The following is a 16,768-nucleotide window of genomic DNA, read 5'->3' as shown; positions in this document are numbered from 1 at the left end:
GTCAGCAACCGGTTTTTTCCCGGGATGTATTGTTGCGACATCCCGTTAAGAGTAGCTTTAACACGCTTTATTTAGCTCTTCCGTTTCCAGCGTAGTCTTATCTTGGTTTGTTCAGCTGTGACGATATAGTAATTGATGGTTTAATAATTACGCTGCTGTTATAATGAGGTTTTAGGATTATTTACACTCGCAGTCGTAAGAGTTTGTTTCTAGGAAGACTAGGCCTAAAATGCCGTTTGATTATGGCTTCGCTGATAATTTAATTGTAACGATATATATCTGTGATGAAATATTGCCATCATTCATGGTACACACTTTGAAATGTAATCCATATCTTTGATCATCACTCCTGGTTTATTGTTCACAGTTCTTCGAAGACCGAATCTAAAGAGCGCTACACGTAATTTCATCATTGTAACCACATAAAAAAAATTTAAAAAATATTATGTAATTATTTCTTTTTACTTTGAAAGGTAATCCCTTGTAATAGTGATTATCAGCCTCATTTTACTGATATAAATTGGTTTAAAACAGACTAGGTCTAGTATGTTCCAAGACTACGGGTGATATTTTACACAGATTTTAGTATATTTTTCCAGCTACAGGCGTCTTCCAATTTTCGTTTTATTCTAAAACACACACACTCTCTCTCTCTCTCTCTCTCTCTCTCTCTCTCTCTCTGTCGTATTCTTGTTCACCTGATAAGTTTTGTTTAATTTCCGTCAGTTATCAAAACCGTCTGACAGGAATAGACTGGCATTTGTCATGAAAAACTTAGCAAGTTAGCAACAGGACCTCTTCATTAGATCAGCGGGTTGACAAATTGCAGGTCCTTGAACTAGAACTCCATGGATTATAATTACTATCTATTCTAAAAAATAAATATAATAAAAAAAAGGCAAAAGTCCACAGAAAAGGTCATGAACGTTGCGCCATGTTTATGAACAGCTCTCGATAAGAACAGGCGCCGGGTTCACTTTCCCGGCGACAAAGGGTGACGTTCGCTGTACACAAAGGACCTAACTGACTTATCTATAAGGTTCGCCGAAAAAGAAGAAGAAGAAGAAGAAGAAGAAGAAGAAGAAGAAGAAGAAGAAGAAGAACGAAGCAGTTTCAAAGGCATTCTGGATGTGGTTAAACAGTGTCAGGTTTTGCAGTATTGTCTGTTTATGAATAAGTCTTGTAATAAAAAAGTAAAGAAGAAGATTTCCTAAGTTCGACTGATAAGTTTACAACCGTCCTCTACATTATATACTCTGCCAAAAACGAAATAATATTTTTACAATATTGCAAGTCAATATTTATTAAATATGACATTTTTATGTGTATTAAAGAGTACACGATTCATCTGCATTTGGTTTGATTCAGAGAAGCTAAAGCATAAATAAAAAAAAAAACAAAGTAATCAAATTACACAAACATTGAGCAAATAAATAAACCAAACGAATACATAAGTAACAAAGAAACAAAGCCACAACGCATAAACAAAAGAATGAAACAGGCAATAAAAGACAAAACAAAACACTGGGCAAAGACAAACAAACAAACACACAAAGGAAGGATTACAAAAACAAATGAAGGCAAAAAACAAGCAAAGACACTGAAGTGAGAGTAAACAAACAAACGGAATATAAAAAAATTATAAGCACTTCAGATTAACTTTAAGACCTCACAAACAAGTAAAATAACAAAACAAACAAAAAACAATTTTTAGATCATTCAAAACAATTCAAAGAGCTAAAATGTCTTGAAATATTTTAACTGTATTAAAAAACCTTTTTATGAACTTATGAAAAGTTTCACAAATATTTACCAAGTATTTTCAAATCCCCAAGTCATTCAGTGACGCGGAGATCAATTCAAAACTTTCATAAGCCAGTAAGAGAGAGAGAGAGAGAGAGAGAGAGAGAGAGAGAGAGAGAGAGAGAGAGAGAGAGAGAGAGAGACTATTTAAATAATGACAGAAATTTAATAATCCTCGTGAGAGAGAGAGAGAGAGAGAGAGTATTTGAATACATAACAGAAATTTAATAATTCTCTTGAGAGAGAGAGAGAGAGAGAGAGAGAGAGAGAGAGAGAGAGAGAGAGAGAGAGAGAGAGAGAATCAGTATCCAAAGTACAACTTTCGGTTTAATTTTTCTCAGGTGATTTCACAGTTTGAATCACCGTAATTACCCTCATTCGCGAACAACATTAAGAAAAACCTAAGACATTTCCTACGCCTAGGCAATGACGTGTATGGGGTCTAAATCCTGTGACAAACACCCAATACAACAACAACAAACAACGGACGTAAGGTCTCGCTCTGACGCTAAAACCGGTTTCCTGAAAGGACCGAAAAGTGTCAGCCCAGTGACAGAACACGGTCAATGAAGTTACTAAGCTTTTTCCATTTAACAGAGAAATTTATTGTAATAGATTCTCTCTCTCTCTCTCTCTCCAATGATCAGGAATACAAAGGTGTTCGAAATATATGGTTGCAACGATTACATAGTGTTTTCACGGGCCTCTTTATCTTCATAGCGCAATGTTAGATTACAATAAAAGAAATATATATATATATATATATATATATATATATATATATATATATATATATATATATATATATATATATATATATATATATATATAAGACGCATTTGGAACGATAATCATAACAATAAAAATGATAATACGTTATGGATACTGGTGATTACGATAATAAAACTGATGAAAAAGAGTTTTAACCTGCACACACACACATGCACACACAAATATAATCACCCGTATCCGAAAGGTATTATAATTTTTATTGCTATGATTATCGTTCCAAATGCGTCTTATCTAAGAGGCTATAAAGTTATTAACTTACAGAGCTGACTTCCATAATCAGAAATTCCTTTACGTAACAGAAGTGAACATGGTCACAAGTAAAATGAAAAACAAATACAAAAAAATCGACAAAAACGGATAGAAATAAATACAACCACAACAAGAGAAGCAAAAAAAAAAAAAAAAAAAAAAACCCAACAAAAACAAAGAGAATATTGCAGATTGTTTCAAGATGCCTTTAGATCCTCTGCTAACACTACTTTCTATCAAACTCTGACGTAGCACCTTGCGAGAAACGTTGTGCCTAAAGAATACCTGAGGAAATCATTCTGTGATGATTTAGGAAAACAGAAAGATTATTGGAATTCCCATCTTCCCTCACAGAAATTCCCCTGAGGGACGAGCAGAGCAGACGACTTTGACCCTAAGGGATGTTTAACCTTGTTAGCTTTTAGTTGCTAATTTGTAGGTAAATATTTGTTGATATTTAATGCAGTCTTAGAGTGCTGGCGGGGGTGATAGTGTATGTTTGTTTTCATATTGCTCGCAAGCACATGCATGCATACACACACACTTTTTTTATATATATATATATATATATATATATATATATATATATATATATATATATATATATATATATATATACATACAGATAGACATATAGATAGATAGATAGATAGATAGATAGATAGATAGATAGATAGATAGATGGGTAATTATATTTTACACTGAAAACTGTCAATCTGAATTTGGGAATGAAAACGTTTTCCACGCCAGGATTCGAACTTGGGGTCACAAGACACCTAATTAAACAAGCGGCCCACAGCAACTGACTAACACCAGCTACACTGCTCACTGATTAGGTCAACAGGAACTGAATGAAAAATAAATTAGAAATACATTTTCCATACGCCAGCTCTTCCAGCCTAGAGTTCCAGACTGTGGCTGCCGTCATGGTGACGTCACGCCGGCTACAAGTCCCGCAAGGAGAGAGCCTCGACCCCGCCCTCAAGATTGCACCATGTCACGAAGGAACTTCAATCATTATTTTCTCTTATTTGCAGTCGGTTTCCTCGCACACTAATAATTTCTTTATAAACCCTCATGTGCCAGCTTTGTATTAAAGGAATAAATAGGCTTAAAGTAGGATGAACGTTGAGAAATACTGAATAAATTGGTGAATGACAACTCAGCAAGGCCAGTCATTCGTATGGGTCGTGGTATAAAAACCCCTACGCTCGCCGACTGCCGTCACAAGCTCGTAGGTCGTCAGCGATAGCTAAAAGTCGTTTTTACGCGCCGCTTCGGCCAATTGGCTAAATAGGGGATCTTTGTCAAAATCTGGGTGGTCAAACTCAAATCACCAGTGCGATAGACTCTTTAGAAATCGTCAGTTTCTCTTCAAAAGTGAGTTTGAGTGATCTTTGTGGATTTTGTACTTTTGTTTGAAGTGAATAAAAAAAAAAAAAAAAAAAAAACTTGGGCTTTGACGCTGGACAAATAAGCTAGCAAATACCTCGGCATCAAGAAAACAAACATTCTGGGTTAACACAAACTTGGGCTTTTCATCAGTCACTGGAAGCCCAAAAACTTGGGTTTCGAGAAAACATTCTGGGGATTAAAAGTGAACGAATAAGTTTTGATACTTTACTATTACACTTCACATAGAATAATAACTTTTTTTTTTATCAACACAAAGCTCGTGACAGCTTTAACTTTGGGGCTGAAGTCATCACAATCCGAAAGTTCAGTCATGTGACTCAACTAGAAATCGAGTGTCCAAAATCATTAGTCTGCAGCGCCAGATAATCTAATCTATACAGCTTCTGAAGGATAAGCTTTGGGGATACAACCCTGCAAATCTGCTGAATTCATTTTAATGCACTGTAAACTTTTCCTTAGAAACTGAAAAGCATTTTTAAATTTATGACTGAAAACTCCAAGCCTCAAAGTCTAAATCTTGACTCTACAAGATTCTGTTCAAGTTTTTCCAAAGTCAAGGCTTTATACCTATAGATCCCAGATTTTAATAGTTGTTAGAACAATGAATAAACTTCCAATAATATATTTATAAGAGCAACATAGTGCCCTTTTCTAGCCCAAGCCAGAAGGAAATTTAAGAAAAAGAAAAGGAAGACTGTTTGCAAGAGTCTGCACTACCCGGAGCAGAAGGGGAATTCCCAGCTTTATCCTCAAATAACCACAAATAATTCCACGTTTTCCTAAAAGTTTTCTTCTTCTTTCAGTTATCCGTCATGAAAGCGGATGGGAAGATAGATCGCCGTCGGGAATCCGTTTCAAATATGGATCTGATGCTACAAAATTGTCAGGGTAAGGTCTCTTCACATTGCTGTAAAAATCATGAAATAGTGATAAACATGCATCTATCATTAAAAGTACAGAATGCTATGATTTGTAACTATAATCTGGTAAAAGCTTGTGGTAATGTTAAAATTACAAACCAAGAAACTGTTGTTGAATTCCGTAGTTGTCTCACAAGTTTCCAAGGAAACCAAACCTGCAAACTAATTGTGTTACTTGACAGTCAACTATACCTCCATTTCCTTATAATATGTGAGCTTGTCAATAACTAACAATAATAACTCTTCCTCAGGTGCAGAGTGCACATTAAATCAACCCATGGGTTGGTCTCCGCAAGACCAGCCCTTTCGCTGTCACTCCAAATGCCTTAATCAGTTGGCTGAATTCACTTCGAGGTACCAATTGAAGAATGGTGGGCGCCATTTCGATCAAACTCGTGAGTTCTCCCACAAGAGCAGGGGCATCATCCCCTGCTCTTCCTTGGCAGACGTAGCAAGGTAATTATCATGCTCGAACTCTTTCAGTACTCTAGTTTAGTGTGTTTCAGTGACCAATGCCTACTCAGTTTTTCACAAATCCTATTATCCCCAATTACTTTCCCCCAATTCCCTAACACGACTTTCAGTGATATTTATAAACAGAAACAAAGTAAAGAAGTGAACTGAATGTTCCCCTACTGCAAAACTTGCTCTCCAACCTAGCAAACCAAAAGCCTCTTTCAATCTATACTCACTTTTTGCATTGTCGTGAATGAAAAACTTCCCTAAACCAAACGCACTCTGAAATTCATCAAAAACTTCCCCCGCAACCAATGTTTACCTCCCACCCAACCAAAAGTTCACCTGGAACGAAAGCTCACTGTTTGAGGCCCATACACTGTATACTTTCCTGTTAACAATTTGTCAAAATGAATACTTCTCCAACTGAACTCAACCTTCTTTCTTTCCAGCAGCCAGCAGAAGGAGCTCAAGAATGACGCATTCAGTAGCTGGCACAGCCGCAGCACCAGCGATCCTTGGCGAAACGGACGCATCAGGTTCCGTTGTCACGGAAACTAAACTCCCGATCCGCAGAGAGAAACTCAAGATGCGACCTTGAGTAGCAGGTCAGTGGAAGAAGCTGACGATGTCATCTGAACCTGCTTGAAGAGTTTCCCCAAAGGTCGCAAAGAAGCATCAAAGGTCCTTGTATAACGGACGAATACATCGGACCCGACTGGAATATCCAAGATGTGACCTTGGATAAGTGGCCCTTGCAAAACGGCCGATTACACTTGGACCCGCAAATACTGTGCCCAGGTCTACATTCAACTTTTGACCTCAAAAACCCTCTGCCTGATGACTGAGTACAACCTCTGACTGTGCCCATTCTGGGTTGAGCTGAAGACTTCACCAGGCTTTTCATATGTGCCATGATGCGACTTTGGCCGAGGAGTGTGACTGGCCGGAAGCAAAGCCTGGATCTAGGAACGGGAGGAGGGGTTCAAGGTCCTAAACAACAGCAGAAGGGGTAAAATCAAGGCACATGCGGTGTCCCAGTCTATTGGATGATCACTCTTGAAACCCTATGGAAGAAGAGGACGGTTTCTATCAGGGAAGGTCGTCACTGAACTTGATCCCAACTGGAAAAGTGATTTCAGTGTAGAAAGCTTCCAGCAGAAACAACTGAGGTTAACCACACCACCGAGTTAAAAGCGCCAAGAAATTAATTCATTTTAACTCTGAGCACTGCAGAAAGTTATCTTCATAATATCTGCTGCTAACAAAACTCATGTGGGAACACCAGTGAGGCAAAAATTGTCTGCAGAAGAAATTGCTAGAGACGTCGCCGATTCAGCTGCAAAATTCCGACTTCTGCGTAGGAAAGGAGCCTTTACTGGAACTGTCAACCAGATCAAATCTGATGTTAGGTTAGGTGTTAGGTTTCAAGACTCGCATTATTTACTTTCGTAAAAACAGCAAGAGCCAGTCAAACATAAATTCATCTCGTATGTTTAATTCTCATGCTTTGTTAGAAGAGAAAGTGTGAATAAAAACAGTACAACCATCTATGTATGTCTTTTATCTGATCCTTGTAACTAATAAATGAAACTAAGAATTGTCTGTCTAAATATTTAGAGGTGACAATGACTGTATAATGCTTCAATAACATGTATTAGAGGTGACAATGACTGTACAATGCTTCAATAACTTATGTATAAGTACAGCTTATACATAATTTAGAAAATGTAAGTATTTGTCAGAATTATTTAAAATATAAAAACTTTGAAAGATATGTAAACAAAAATTAAAATGTACACTGGTAACCGTAACTTTCAAATATGCACTAACAGGAACCTGAATAGCACAGAAATGAAAATAAAAATGAGCTAGGAACTGAATAATGGCAAAATAGTTCTACCACTTGGAGTGTACGTACATTACTTTCGGCAAAAGAGAGTAATTTCTCATTTTCACATCATGAAGGAAAAGAGTGGTTGTGTATATTCTCCCTCACTTTCCATTTCAGCAATCTTGCTCTCAAGTGGTAATCCCACAATTAAAATGCCAATCAGGTCTTGTTTTATAGAACGCGTCCAAACTGCAGTAAAACATGTCATAAACACGTTGGCAACTCATTGCATATCACAGACAGGTTGAAACCAAGTCAGTCATCGACCATAACAGAAGAACGAGTCCTTAACAAAATCTTGTGGACCACTGGCTAGGTCTACCAATAAGTTACTGACTTATATTCAACCTGTTTCTGACGTGTGTGAGTTAAGTTGTCCAACGCGTATTTATGGTATGTTTTGCTGCTGGCTTGAAGCAAACTTCAATTATCTCTGCTACTAATACAGTATTTTCCACTAAGTGTAGCTATTTAGCTAGACTCTTATTGCTATCATATGTTGCATGATTTTAGGTTTAACTAATTTCTGTAGACTGACGTGACCTTTAGAACTATCCTCTCCAGCTGACATCTTCCAATATTAACAGGTGTGAACAGCCTATCAGTGACTGTTACTTGAAAGCAATGTATATCAATAATAACAATGATAATGGATTACTATCCTTACTAAACAAAAGCACATGTTCAAGTGGATCGAGCACCCCAAAAAATATTTTACTCAGCCTAAAATTAAATGATAAAAGCAGAGCAAAGAGTGTAATATTTTGACACAAATTAAGCAGCAATGAAGGCGAAGGAATCAATAAAACATGAAAATATGCATGCCTAAAGGTTGATGAGAATCATTGAAGAAAAGAAAGAAAAACGTACCATTATGAAGCCTCCAAAGAATATGGAGGCTGACACAAAAGATTATGGATAACGATCATCTGCAAAAGTGAATACAACACACTAATCCCAAAAGATGTAGCTTTAAGACGCGCAGTTGATCTTAACTTTAAGGAACGAGGAATTCATTCATTCAAACAGGGAGGATGAAGCCTTCAAAAAGGAGAATGATATCCCACCAATGGCAAACCTGAACACCTAAAACTATTTTCTTTACAAAAATTGTAAATTTTCCTATGTTAGTGTGGTGAAAGGGAAGGTCTGACTTGAAGATAATTCTAATTATTTATAAACATCCAGAATCAACATGTACACTGCTTCCAATGCACAGTGTCTTAAGGAGGCAGCAAATAGTAGAAGACCTATTAAGGCAAGTGGTCACTTCAATTTACAATTGGGATATTACCTACCCATACTGCACTACTTTAATTTACATGGCCAACAATTGGGTTCATGATAAAGCCTACAAACAATGAAGGTTCCAAAACACCACCTTGTGGAGTGCCAGAAGTGACAGATCCAGGTTGAAGAAAAATACACACACACACAAACACACAGGGGTTGCTCCGGAAGAAAGCAATCTAATGGTCACTGCTACATAAATACATAAATAAAAAAAAAAGTCAATGGTCACTGCTACATAAATATTTAAAGTGGAAAAAATGTCAATAACGTTAGCAGTTTTATTCTCCCACACAGAAAGACACATCAGCAGCATATCATTTACCTCTATCCAACACCACATTCTTGTGCTTCCTGGATATCACGGCTCTTGTTAGTAACTTCTTTCACTTTGTCTACCTAACACTTTCTAGATCTTCCTCTTCTTTCTCCTGACACTTCTGAATCGTACGCTGCTTTCACTGACCTATCCCCTTCGATTCTTTCCACATGTCAAAACCATCTAAAAAATAACTGTTACATCTTTTCCCCTGCACAAACTGTTTCACAACTTCTTTCAAGCATCTACATATTTTTTATTTTTTACGTTTCATTCCCTCCTACACCACATGTAGTAAAAGTATCTATAACAATAAAATCCGAGCGCATCTTTCTTATTTGTCCGCCCCGGGTGGAGGTGGGGTAGGTACGGGATTGGGAGGGAAGGGGAGACATGACGGGCAGCACCAGGTTCCAGCGCAGCGTATCGTGCACCAACAAGCTCGCATAAACAATAATCCACCTCAGCATCTTCAAAATTTTTATTACATTTCCATTTTACATCCACCCTTGACTATCATAAAGGAGAGTTGGTTCAACAGTCTTTCATTTATTTCCACCCTCGTTTCCAAGGATGGGATAGGATACGAAGATAGAATTCAAGTCAAAGGCCAAGCGCTGGGACCTATGAGGTCATTCAGCGCTGAAAGCGAAATTGATAGTAGAAAGGTTCGAAAGGTGTAACAAGAGGAAAACCTCGCAGTTGCACTATGAATCAACTGTTAGGAGACGGTGGAAAGTAAGATGGAAGAAAGAGAATATGAACGGAGGTACAGTAAAAGGAATGAAAGGGGTTGCAGCTAGGGGCCGAAGGGACTCTGCAAAGAACCTTAAGTAACGCCTACAGTGCACTGCATGAGGTACACTGACGGTACTACCCCTCTACGGGAGCTTCCAAAGACACTAGTTCCTCATTGGACGAGTCGGTAGAGTTGTCGGCTAGCACTCTGCTAGGCCCGAGTTCGCGTCTCCGACCGGCCAATGAAGAATTAGGGGAATTTATTTCTGGTGATAGAAGTTCATTTCTCGGTATAATGTGGTTCGGATTGCACAATAAGCTGTAGGTCCCGTTGCTAGGTAACCAATTGATTCTTAGCCACGTAAAATCAATCTAATCCTTCGGGCCAGCCCTCTCTAGGAGAGCTGTTAATCAGCTCAGTGGTCTGGTTAAACTAAGGTATACTTTTTTTCCAAAGACACTTCAGTTCTCTTCCACTTCTACCTTCCTCACTTCAGTTATTCTGTGACTCACCTCATCTTTACACTTATTCTCACTGTTACTTTGACTCACAAATAGCTGTAAGAATCAGCCAATTATATTCTTCCGCCATCTAAACAAACATTCACTGATCAATCTACCTGCTTTTTATTCGTCCTAATAACCTAACTCTTTCTCACATTTACTACATGACCATCTGAGATCTTGTAATGTATGTTTATGTATAAATCTACAAATATATGTATAACATATTTACTTTATATATATTATATATATATATATATATATATATATATATATATATATATATATATATATATATATACTGTATATATGAAACTTATGACCACACAAACACTTGTCTCTCAACCTAAAGCCAGGGCGCTACCAACTGACGCCCAGTGTGGATCTCAGTAGCACCCAAACTTTTCGTTTTAGAGACCAAGGTTCATTCCCAATGAGAGTCAGAAACATATATATATATATATATATATATATATATATATATATATATATATATATATATATATATATATATATATATATATATATATATATATATATATATATATTATATAACATACGCTTACTTCACTTCCGCGCAGAAAACCCGACGGTTCCCCAGATTGGGATATCGAGAATTTCCGGCAACTCTTTTTAGATTATCAAAGCGACACTTATCTGGGACTTCAGTTTGGTCAGATAAAATGAAGTTATTTTGGGCAGCTCTTCTCGATCTACTCATGATGAGTTGGCACTATATACAGTTCTTTAAAGAAGTACTTATTATTATTATTATTATTATTATTATTATTATTATTATTATTATTATTCACACCTTCCCCTTTGCTTTCAATTTCGATTTAGGCCTAATATTGGCAGCTTCTAGCGAGGGAAAAGGGGCAAGATTTCCTAGTCGTTAATAATATTCAGGCATTTGACAAATATCCTCTTCGATATTTAAACCACCAACCTTTCCTGCCAGCAGGATCCTGCCTGCCAGAGAAGAGAAGACCCAGGGAAAGTGGCCGCTAAGTGACGTCACGCGGGAAAAGTCCCTCTGAGGAGGTCCCATAACCCGTGCAGACGATTGCGTCATACGGAAAGGAATTTCAATCCTCTCTCCTCTTATGTCTAATCACTTTTTCGTAAGCTAGTAATTTTCTAAGACACCTTGATATATTTGATTCATATTCATAAAGGAAATAGTCAAGAGGTGTACAAAATATGTTGCGGTAAATTAAACTGAACGAATGGCAACTTTAGCTTGGTCGGTCAAACGTATCATACGTATGAGAGTTGAGACTACTGAGTGACCCTGGCCGCGTCTATAAAACCCACCAGCACACCAGTTATTATCACAAGCTCGTAGGTCGTCAGCGACAACGGACTGCTCTCCGTCAGGCAATCGGCTAAACAGGACGACTTTAGTCAAAATCGCGCAAGGACACACAGACCCCTTAGAAAGTTTTGTGTTCCTCTCTGCAAAAGTGAGTTTGAGTGATCTTTGTGGATGGTAGTGAATTGAAAAAATTGGGCTTCAAATGCAAACAAATATCTTCAGACAGTTCACCATTATAACCAGACATAATTATGTGTTTAACGCGTTTTCCTGTGTATTTAAAGCTTTTGAAAGATTTGTGTTCGCATATCAAGTCCTCAATCCAAAATTTTTACCCTCGTGACATAGCTTAACAGGAAATATACAAGATTTTTTCCAGCAGTTTAAGAGTTTTTGGAAGCTTATACACTAAGTCTACAGCCCTCAGAATGCAAAGGAAACATAACCTGATATGTTTCAAGCTTTTTCCAGCACATTCTCATCATCTTTAAAACAGACAAATAATTAAAATTTGTACAGTCCTGCTGCCAACCTTAACATTACACATTCTAAGCTTTTCTGTTTAAAAGCATTTGAAAGATTACACCATAGAACTTAAACCCTCAGGATCTGAAGTCTACTAGCCCTATGGTTGTCTAACCCTTGACTCTGAACAGCAATAATTTCTAGTGTTTTGAATTTTTAAAGCCTTTTCAAGGCTTGATCTACAGCCCTAGCCTTAATGATGGCAATCCAGTGGCCTAAGTCCTCAAAATGTTTTTTTTTTTTTTTTAAGAGCAACGGTCACTTTGGAGGGCAATCTCCGTTTGTAGGAGTCTGGAATAACAAGAGCAGAATGAGATGTCATAACTAGATACTATACTATGTTCTCTGATCCCACTATCTCTTTACCCTAAAAATCATCAGTAATTCCAATTTCCCCTAAAAGTTTACTTCTTTCAGATATCAGTCTAAGAGTGTGGATATGAAGATATACTGTCGTCGGGAATCCGTTGGCAAGATGGATCGGGTGCTACAAACCTTGCATGGTAAAGAATTTTGACCAAAGAATACTGTTGAACATTTATCACTGTATGCTTAGAGTACTTTGATTTGTAATTATAGTTGGTAGAAGCATGTGGTAATGTAGAACTGTAAACCAAAGATTTCTATTGTTCAAATTTGTAATTGCTTCACGTTTACAAGGGAACCATTTGTGCGTAACTTACCATCAGTAACTAACAAATTCAATTTTCCTCAGCGGCAGATGTTACGTTAAGTCACAGCAGCAGACCGCCTCCACAGGACAAATACTCCAACCATTTGGGTGGGATTGCTCCGAGTTACCAATTGAAGATTGGTGGGCGCCATTTCGATTTAACTCGTGAGTTCTCCCACAAGGGCAGAGATACCATCCTCTGCTCTTCCTTGGCAGGCGTAGCAAGGTAACTGTCTTGCTTGAATTCTTTTATTTCCCTGATTCTTGTGTGTAGGTGGCTAATGCTTATTCAGTTTTTAACAAATCTTATGTTCTTCAATTACTTTTCCCTGATTCCTTGGCATAAATATGACTTTCAGTGATATTTGTGAACAGAAACAAACACGTGAACTGAATGTACCCCTACTGTCTAAATTCACTGCAGTGAACTAAAAGCTTCCATAAAAATCTGCAATGTATAAAAACTTCCCATACATGCAATAGTTATCACCCATCAAACCAAAAGTTCACCTGGAACGAAAACTCACGGCCTGACATCCATGAACTGATTACTTCCCAGTTTGCATTTTGTGAAAATGAGGGCACCTATAGCTAAACTCCCTCTCCTTCTTTCTTTTCAGCAGCCAGCAACAGGAGCTCAAGAATGACGCATTCAGTAACTGGTACAGCCGCAGCACCAGCGATCCTTGGCGAAACGGACGCATCAGGTTCCGTTGTCACGGAAACTAAACTCCCGATCCGCAGAGAGAAACTCAAGATGCGACCTTGAGTAGCAGGTCAGTGGAAGAAGCTGACGATGTCATCTGAACCTGCTTGAAGAGTTTCCCCAAAGGTCGCAAAGAAGCATCACAGGTCCTTGTATAACGGACGAATATATTGGACTCGACTGGAATATCCAAGATGTGACCTTGGATAAGTGGCCCTTGCAAAACGGCCGATTACACCTGGACCCGCAAATACTGTGCCCAGGTCTACGTTCAGCTTTTGACCTCAAAAACCCTCTGCCTGATGACTGAGTACAACCTCTGACTGTGCCCATTCTGGGTTGAGCTGAAGACTTCACCAGGCTTTTCATATGTGCCATGATGCGACTTTGGCCGAGGAGTCTGACCGGCCGGAAGCAAAGCCTGGATCTAGGAACGGGAGGAGGGGTTCAAGGTCCTAAACAACAGCAGAAGGGGTAAAATCAAGGCACATGCGGTGTCCCAGTCTATTGGATGATCACTCTTGAAACCCTATGGAAGAAGAGGACGGTTTCTATCAGGGAAGGTCGTCACTGAACTTGATCCCAACTGGAAAAGTGAATTCAGTGTGGAAAGTTTCCAGCAGAAACAACTGAGGTTAGCCACATCACCGAGTTAAAAGCGCCGAGAAATTCAATCATTTTAACTCAGAGCACTGCAGAAAGTTATCTTCATAACATTTGCTGCTAACAAAACTCATGTGGGAACACCAGTGAGGCAAAAATTGTCTGCAGAAGAAATTGCAGGAGACGTCACCGGCCAAGTTGCAAAATTCCGACTTCTGTGTAGGAAAGGAGCCTTTACTGGAACTGGAACTGTCAACCAGATCAAAACTAAAGTTAGGTTAGGTTTCAAGACTCGCAATTTTTACTTCGGCAAAAACTGCAAGAGCTAGTCAAACATAAACTGATATCATGTGTTTAATTCCACCAAAGAAATTTGTATTGAATTTTGAAGAAGACTGTTGATTCTCATGCTTTGTTGGAAGAGAAAGTGTGAATAAAAACAGAACAACAAATTGTGTCCCTTATTTAATCCTTATATTTAAAAAATGAAACTATTCCAGGAAGAGTCTCTGCCTCAGGTTGAGTAGCAAAATATATATATATATATATATATATATATATATATATATATATATATATATATATATATATATATATATATATATATATATATATATATATACAGAATGTATGTATATATATATATATATATATATATATATATATATATATATATATATATAAACTAAGGACTCTATACTTTCAGCATTACAGAACATGAACCAACTAGAAACTCTCTAATGACAGAATTGCCAACATAAATCAACCGGGAAAAAACAACAGGAAAGTAATAATATTTAATGGGCACCGCAGAGTGCATACCTCCGCCAAAAGAGAGAAAATGTAGTTTTCAATCGAAATGAAAGTGGATGCTGGGGTTTTATAGAAAATAACCTTTGCAGATCTGGAAATATTTGGCAAACGGACAAACTAGCATCATGACAACTTCCTCATTTCCCTTTAATGCCAAGCTCTGGAATTCTCTATCTACCCGTGTATTTCCCTCATTTAAGAGCCCAGACATGAAGCCAGCAAGAGAGATGTTGAAGATGGGTTGTGGGGAGAGAGAGGAGTGGAGAAGGAGCCTCATCTAGAAAGGAGGAGGGAAGTGATAGACCTGTCTCATGAAGGGAAAACATAAGCAGAAGGAAATTTCCAAAGCTTCGAGAGTTAAGATTGAACAGAAACAGTCACTCAATTAAGGTTCAATAAATAGAATCATTCATGCTCACCGCTTACCTCTTGATTAATTCCCTTAGAGCATACCACCATGTTTCTTGGTTTGGTCCAATAATCTGGCGTTGCACAGGTCACGGTCATAGTTTCAACAACACTATGGTAACATTTCGAAATTTAAATAAATTCAAATGTGGCATTTTTCACTCAAATGATCCTTGTTTACAAAAATCTTCAACTAAAAAATGAAAACAGTTGACTCTTGAACTTCCTTCAACCAAACACAACTAAATATAACTATAGACAAATACCAAACTATTCCAGGTATATAACTAGAATGTAATCACAACTTATGAAAGTATTGCACCATGTGGCGTTACTAACACTAAGCCCTGGTTCAAATTCTGCCCGCTAGATGGCTCCACGATCGAGTGGCTTATCAGCACACTCTCGAAACATGCTTGTGAAAAATAAAGAGTAATAAATTTATGGCGTTTTTTTTTTTTTTGCTGGGGGTGGGCTGATAATGTTAAGTACTTGATAATGCATATTAGCGGCAAGACCTGACAATAATAGTTGACACATAACTGCAAACCTTAATTGGAATACTCACAGTCAGAAGTGGGCCACTGATAAGCTTCCATTACCGTTATCGGGGACGACGTAAAGCTGGTTTTATCTCCTCACCTCTGTCAATTAACAAACACTTTTGAGAAGTTACATCAAAGACTGAAAAAAATATTCCATTAGCTTTAATGAAAAAACAAAACAAAGATAATAAACATTACAACGAAATCAATGTTGAAAAAAACATTAACAGCCAACTCACATCGCCCTGGGGAACTCCAAACCGCCATTGTTGTTATTTCTTGAGGTGATTTTCGTCCTTAGTACGAATGATGGCCACTTCTATACATACTCATTAAAGAAAAAGGACAACGGAGCGTATTTTTCTTAAAACTATTGTGTCGGCTTTGTCTGTCCGTCCGCACATTTCTCTGTCTGCACTTTTTCTGTCCGCCCTAAGCTCTTAAAAACTGCTGAGGCTAGAGGGCTGCAAATTGGTATGTTGATCGCCCACCCTCCAATCATCAAACATACCAAATTGCAGCCCTCTAACCTCAGTAGTTTTTATTTTATATAAGGTTAAATTTAGCCATAATCGTGCTTCTGGCAACCATGTAGGATAAGCCACCACCGGCCCGTGGTTGAAGTTTCATTGGCCGCGGCTCATACGGCATTATACCAAGACCACCGAAAGATAGACCTATTTTCGGTGGCCTTGATCGTATCTGTAGCTTTTGTACAGAAAATTCGATTGCGCCAAAAAAAACTTCGTCGCATTTTTTAACTTTAAAATTATCGACCGATTTTGATTAAACAATT

General features: G+C 37.9%; 3 protein-coding genes across 6 annotated transcripts in view; 2 read left to right on the top strand and 1 right to left on the bottom strand.

Moving 5' to 3' along the window:
* The window catches only part of LOC136834783 (TBCC domain-containing protein 1-like), a 42,866-nt gene extending 26,800 nt beyond the window's left edge, over positions 1-16,066 (bottom strand). The window contains exon 1 of one of the 2 annotated variants that reach the window (XM_067097444.1): positions 15,996-16,066. Coding sequence is in view for 1 of the 2 variants with exons in the window: in XM_067097441.1 (XP_066953542.1) it covers positions 15,446-15,526 (81 nt within the window). In the remaining variant the exon portion in view is untranslated. Of the gene's footprint in view, positions 1-15,445; positions 15,785-15,995 lie in introns of those variants that run through there. The other variant, XM_067097441.1, reaches the window with a different exon arrangement.
* Positions 4,068-7,187, top strand: LOC136834780 (uncharacterized). 2 transcript variants are annotated; one of them, XM_067097433.1, is made up of 4 exons: positions 4,068-4,224; positions 5,064-5,148; positions 5,432-5,636; positions 6,092-7,187. In XM_067097433.1, the coding sequence occupies exons 2-4, from the start codon at positions 5,073-5,075 to the stop codon at positions 6,195-6,197; spliced, it is 387 nt and encodes a 128-aa protein (XP_066953534.1). In that variant the 5' UTR covers positions 4,068-4,224; positions 5,064-5,072; the 3' UTR covers positions 6,198-7,187. The 2 variants fall into 2 exon arrangements, with proteins under 2 accessions (XP_066953534.1, XP_066953532.1); XM_067097431.1 differs by having other exon boundaries at positions 6,089-7,187.
* On the top strand, positions 11,654-14,658 carry LOC136834779 (uncharacterized). 2 transcript variants are annotated; one of them, XM_067097429.1, is made up of 4 exons: positions 11,654-11,847; positions 12,642-12,727; positions 12,940-13,123; positions 13,518-14,658. In XM_067097429.1, exons 2-4 carry the CDS (start codon positions 12,664-12,666, stop codon positions 13,624-13,626), a joined length of 357 nt encoding a protein of 118 aa, XP_066953530.1. In that variant the 5' UTR covers positions 11,654-11,847; positions 12,642-12,663; the 3' UTR covers positions 13,627-14,658. The 2 variants fall into 2 exon arrangements, with proteins under 2 accessions (XP_066953530.1, XP_066953531.1); XM_067097430.1 differs by having other exon boundaries at positions 11,707-11,847; positions 13,521-14,658.
* Positions 16,067-16,768: the final 702 nt, after the last annotated feature.

Source organism: Macrobrachium rosenbergii, chromosome 54 (genome assembly GCF_040412425.1).
Source record: "Macrobrachium rosenbergii isolate ZJJX-2024 chromosome 54, ASM4041242v1, whole genome shotgun sequence".
NCBI lineage: Eukaryota > Metazoa > Arthropoda > Malacostraca > Decapoda > Palaemonidae > Macrobrachium > Macrobrachium rosenbergii.
This window is presented reverse-complemented; position numbering and strand designations above follow the sequence as displayed.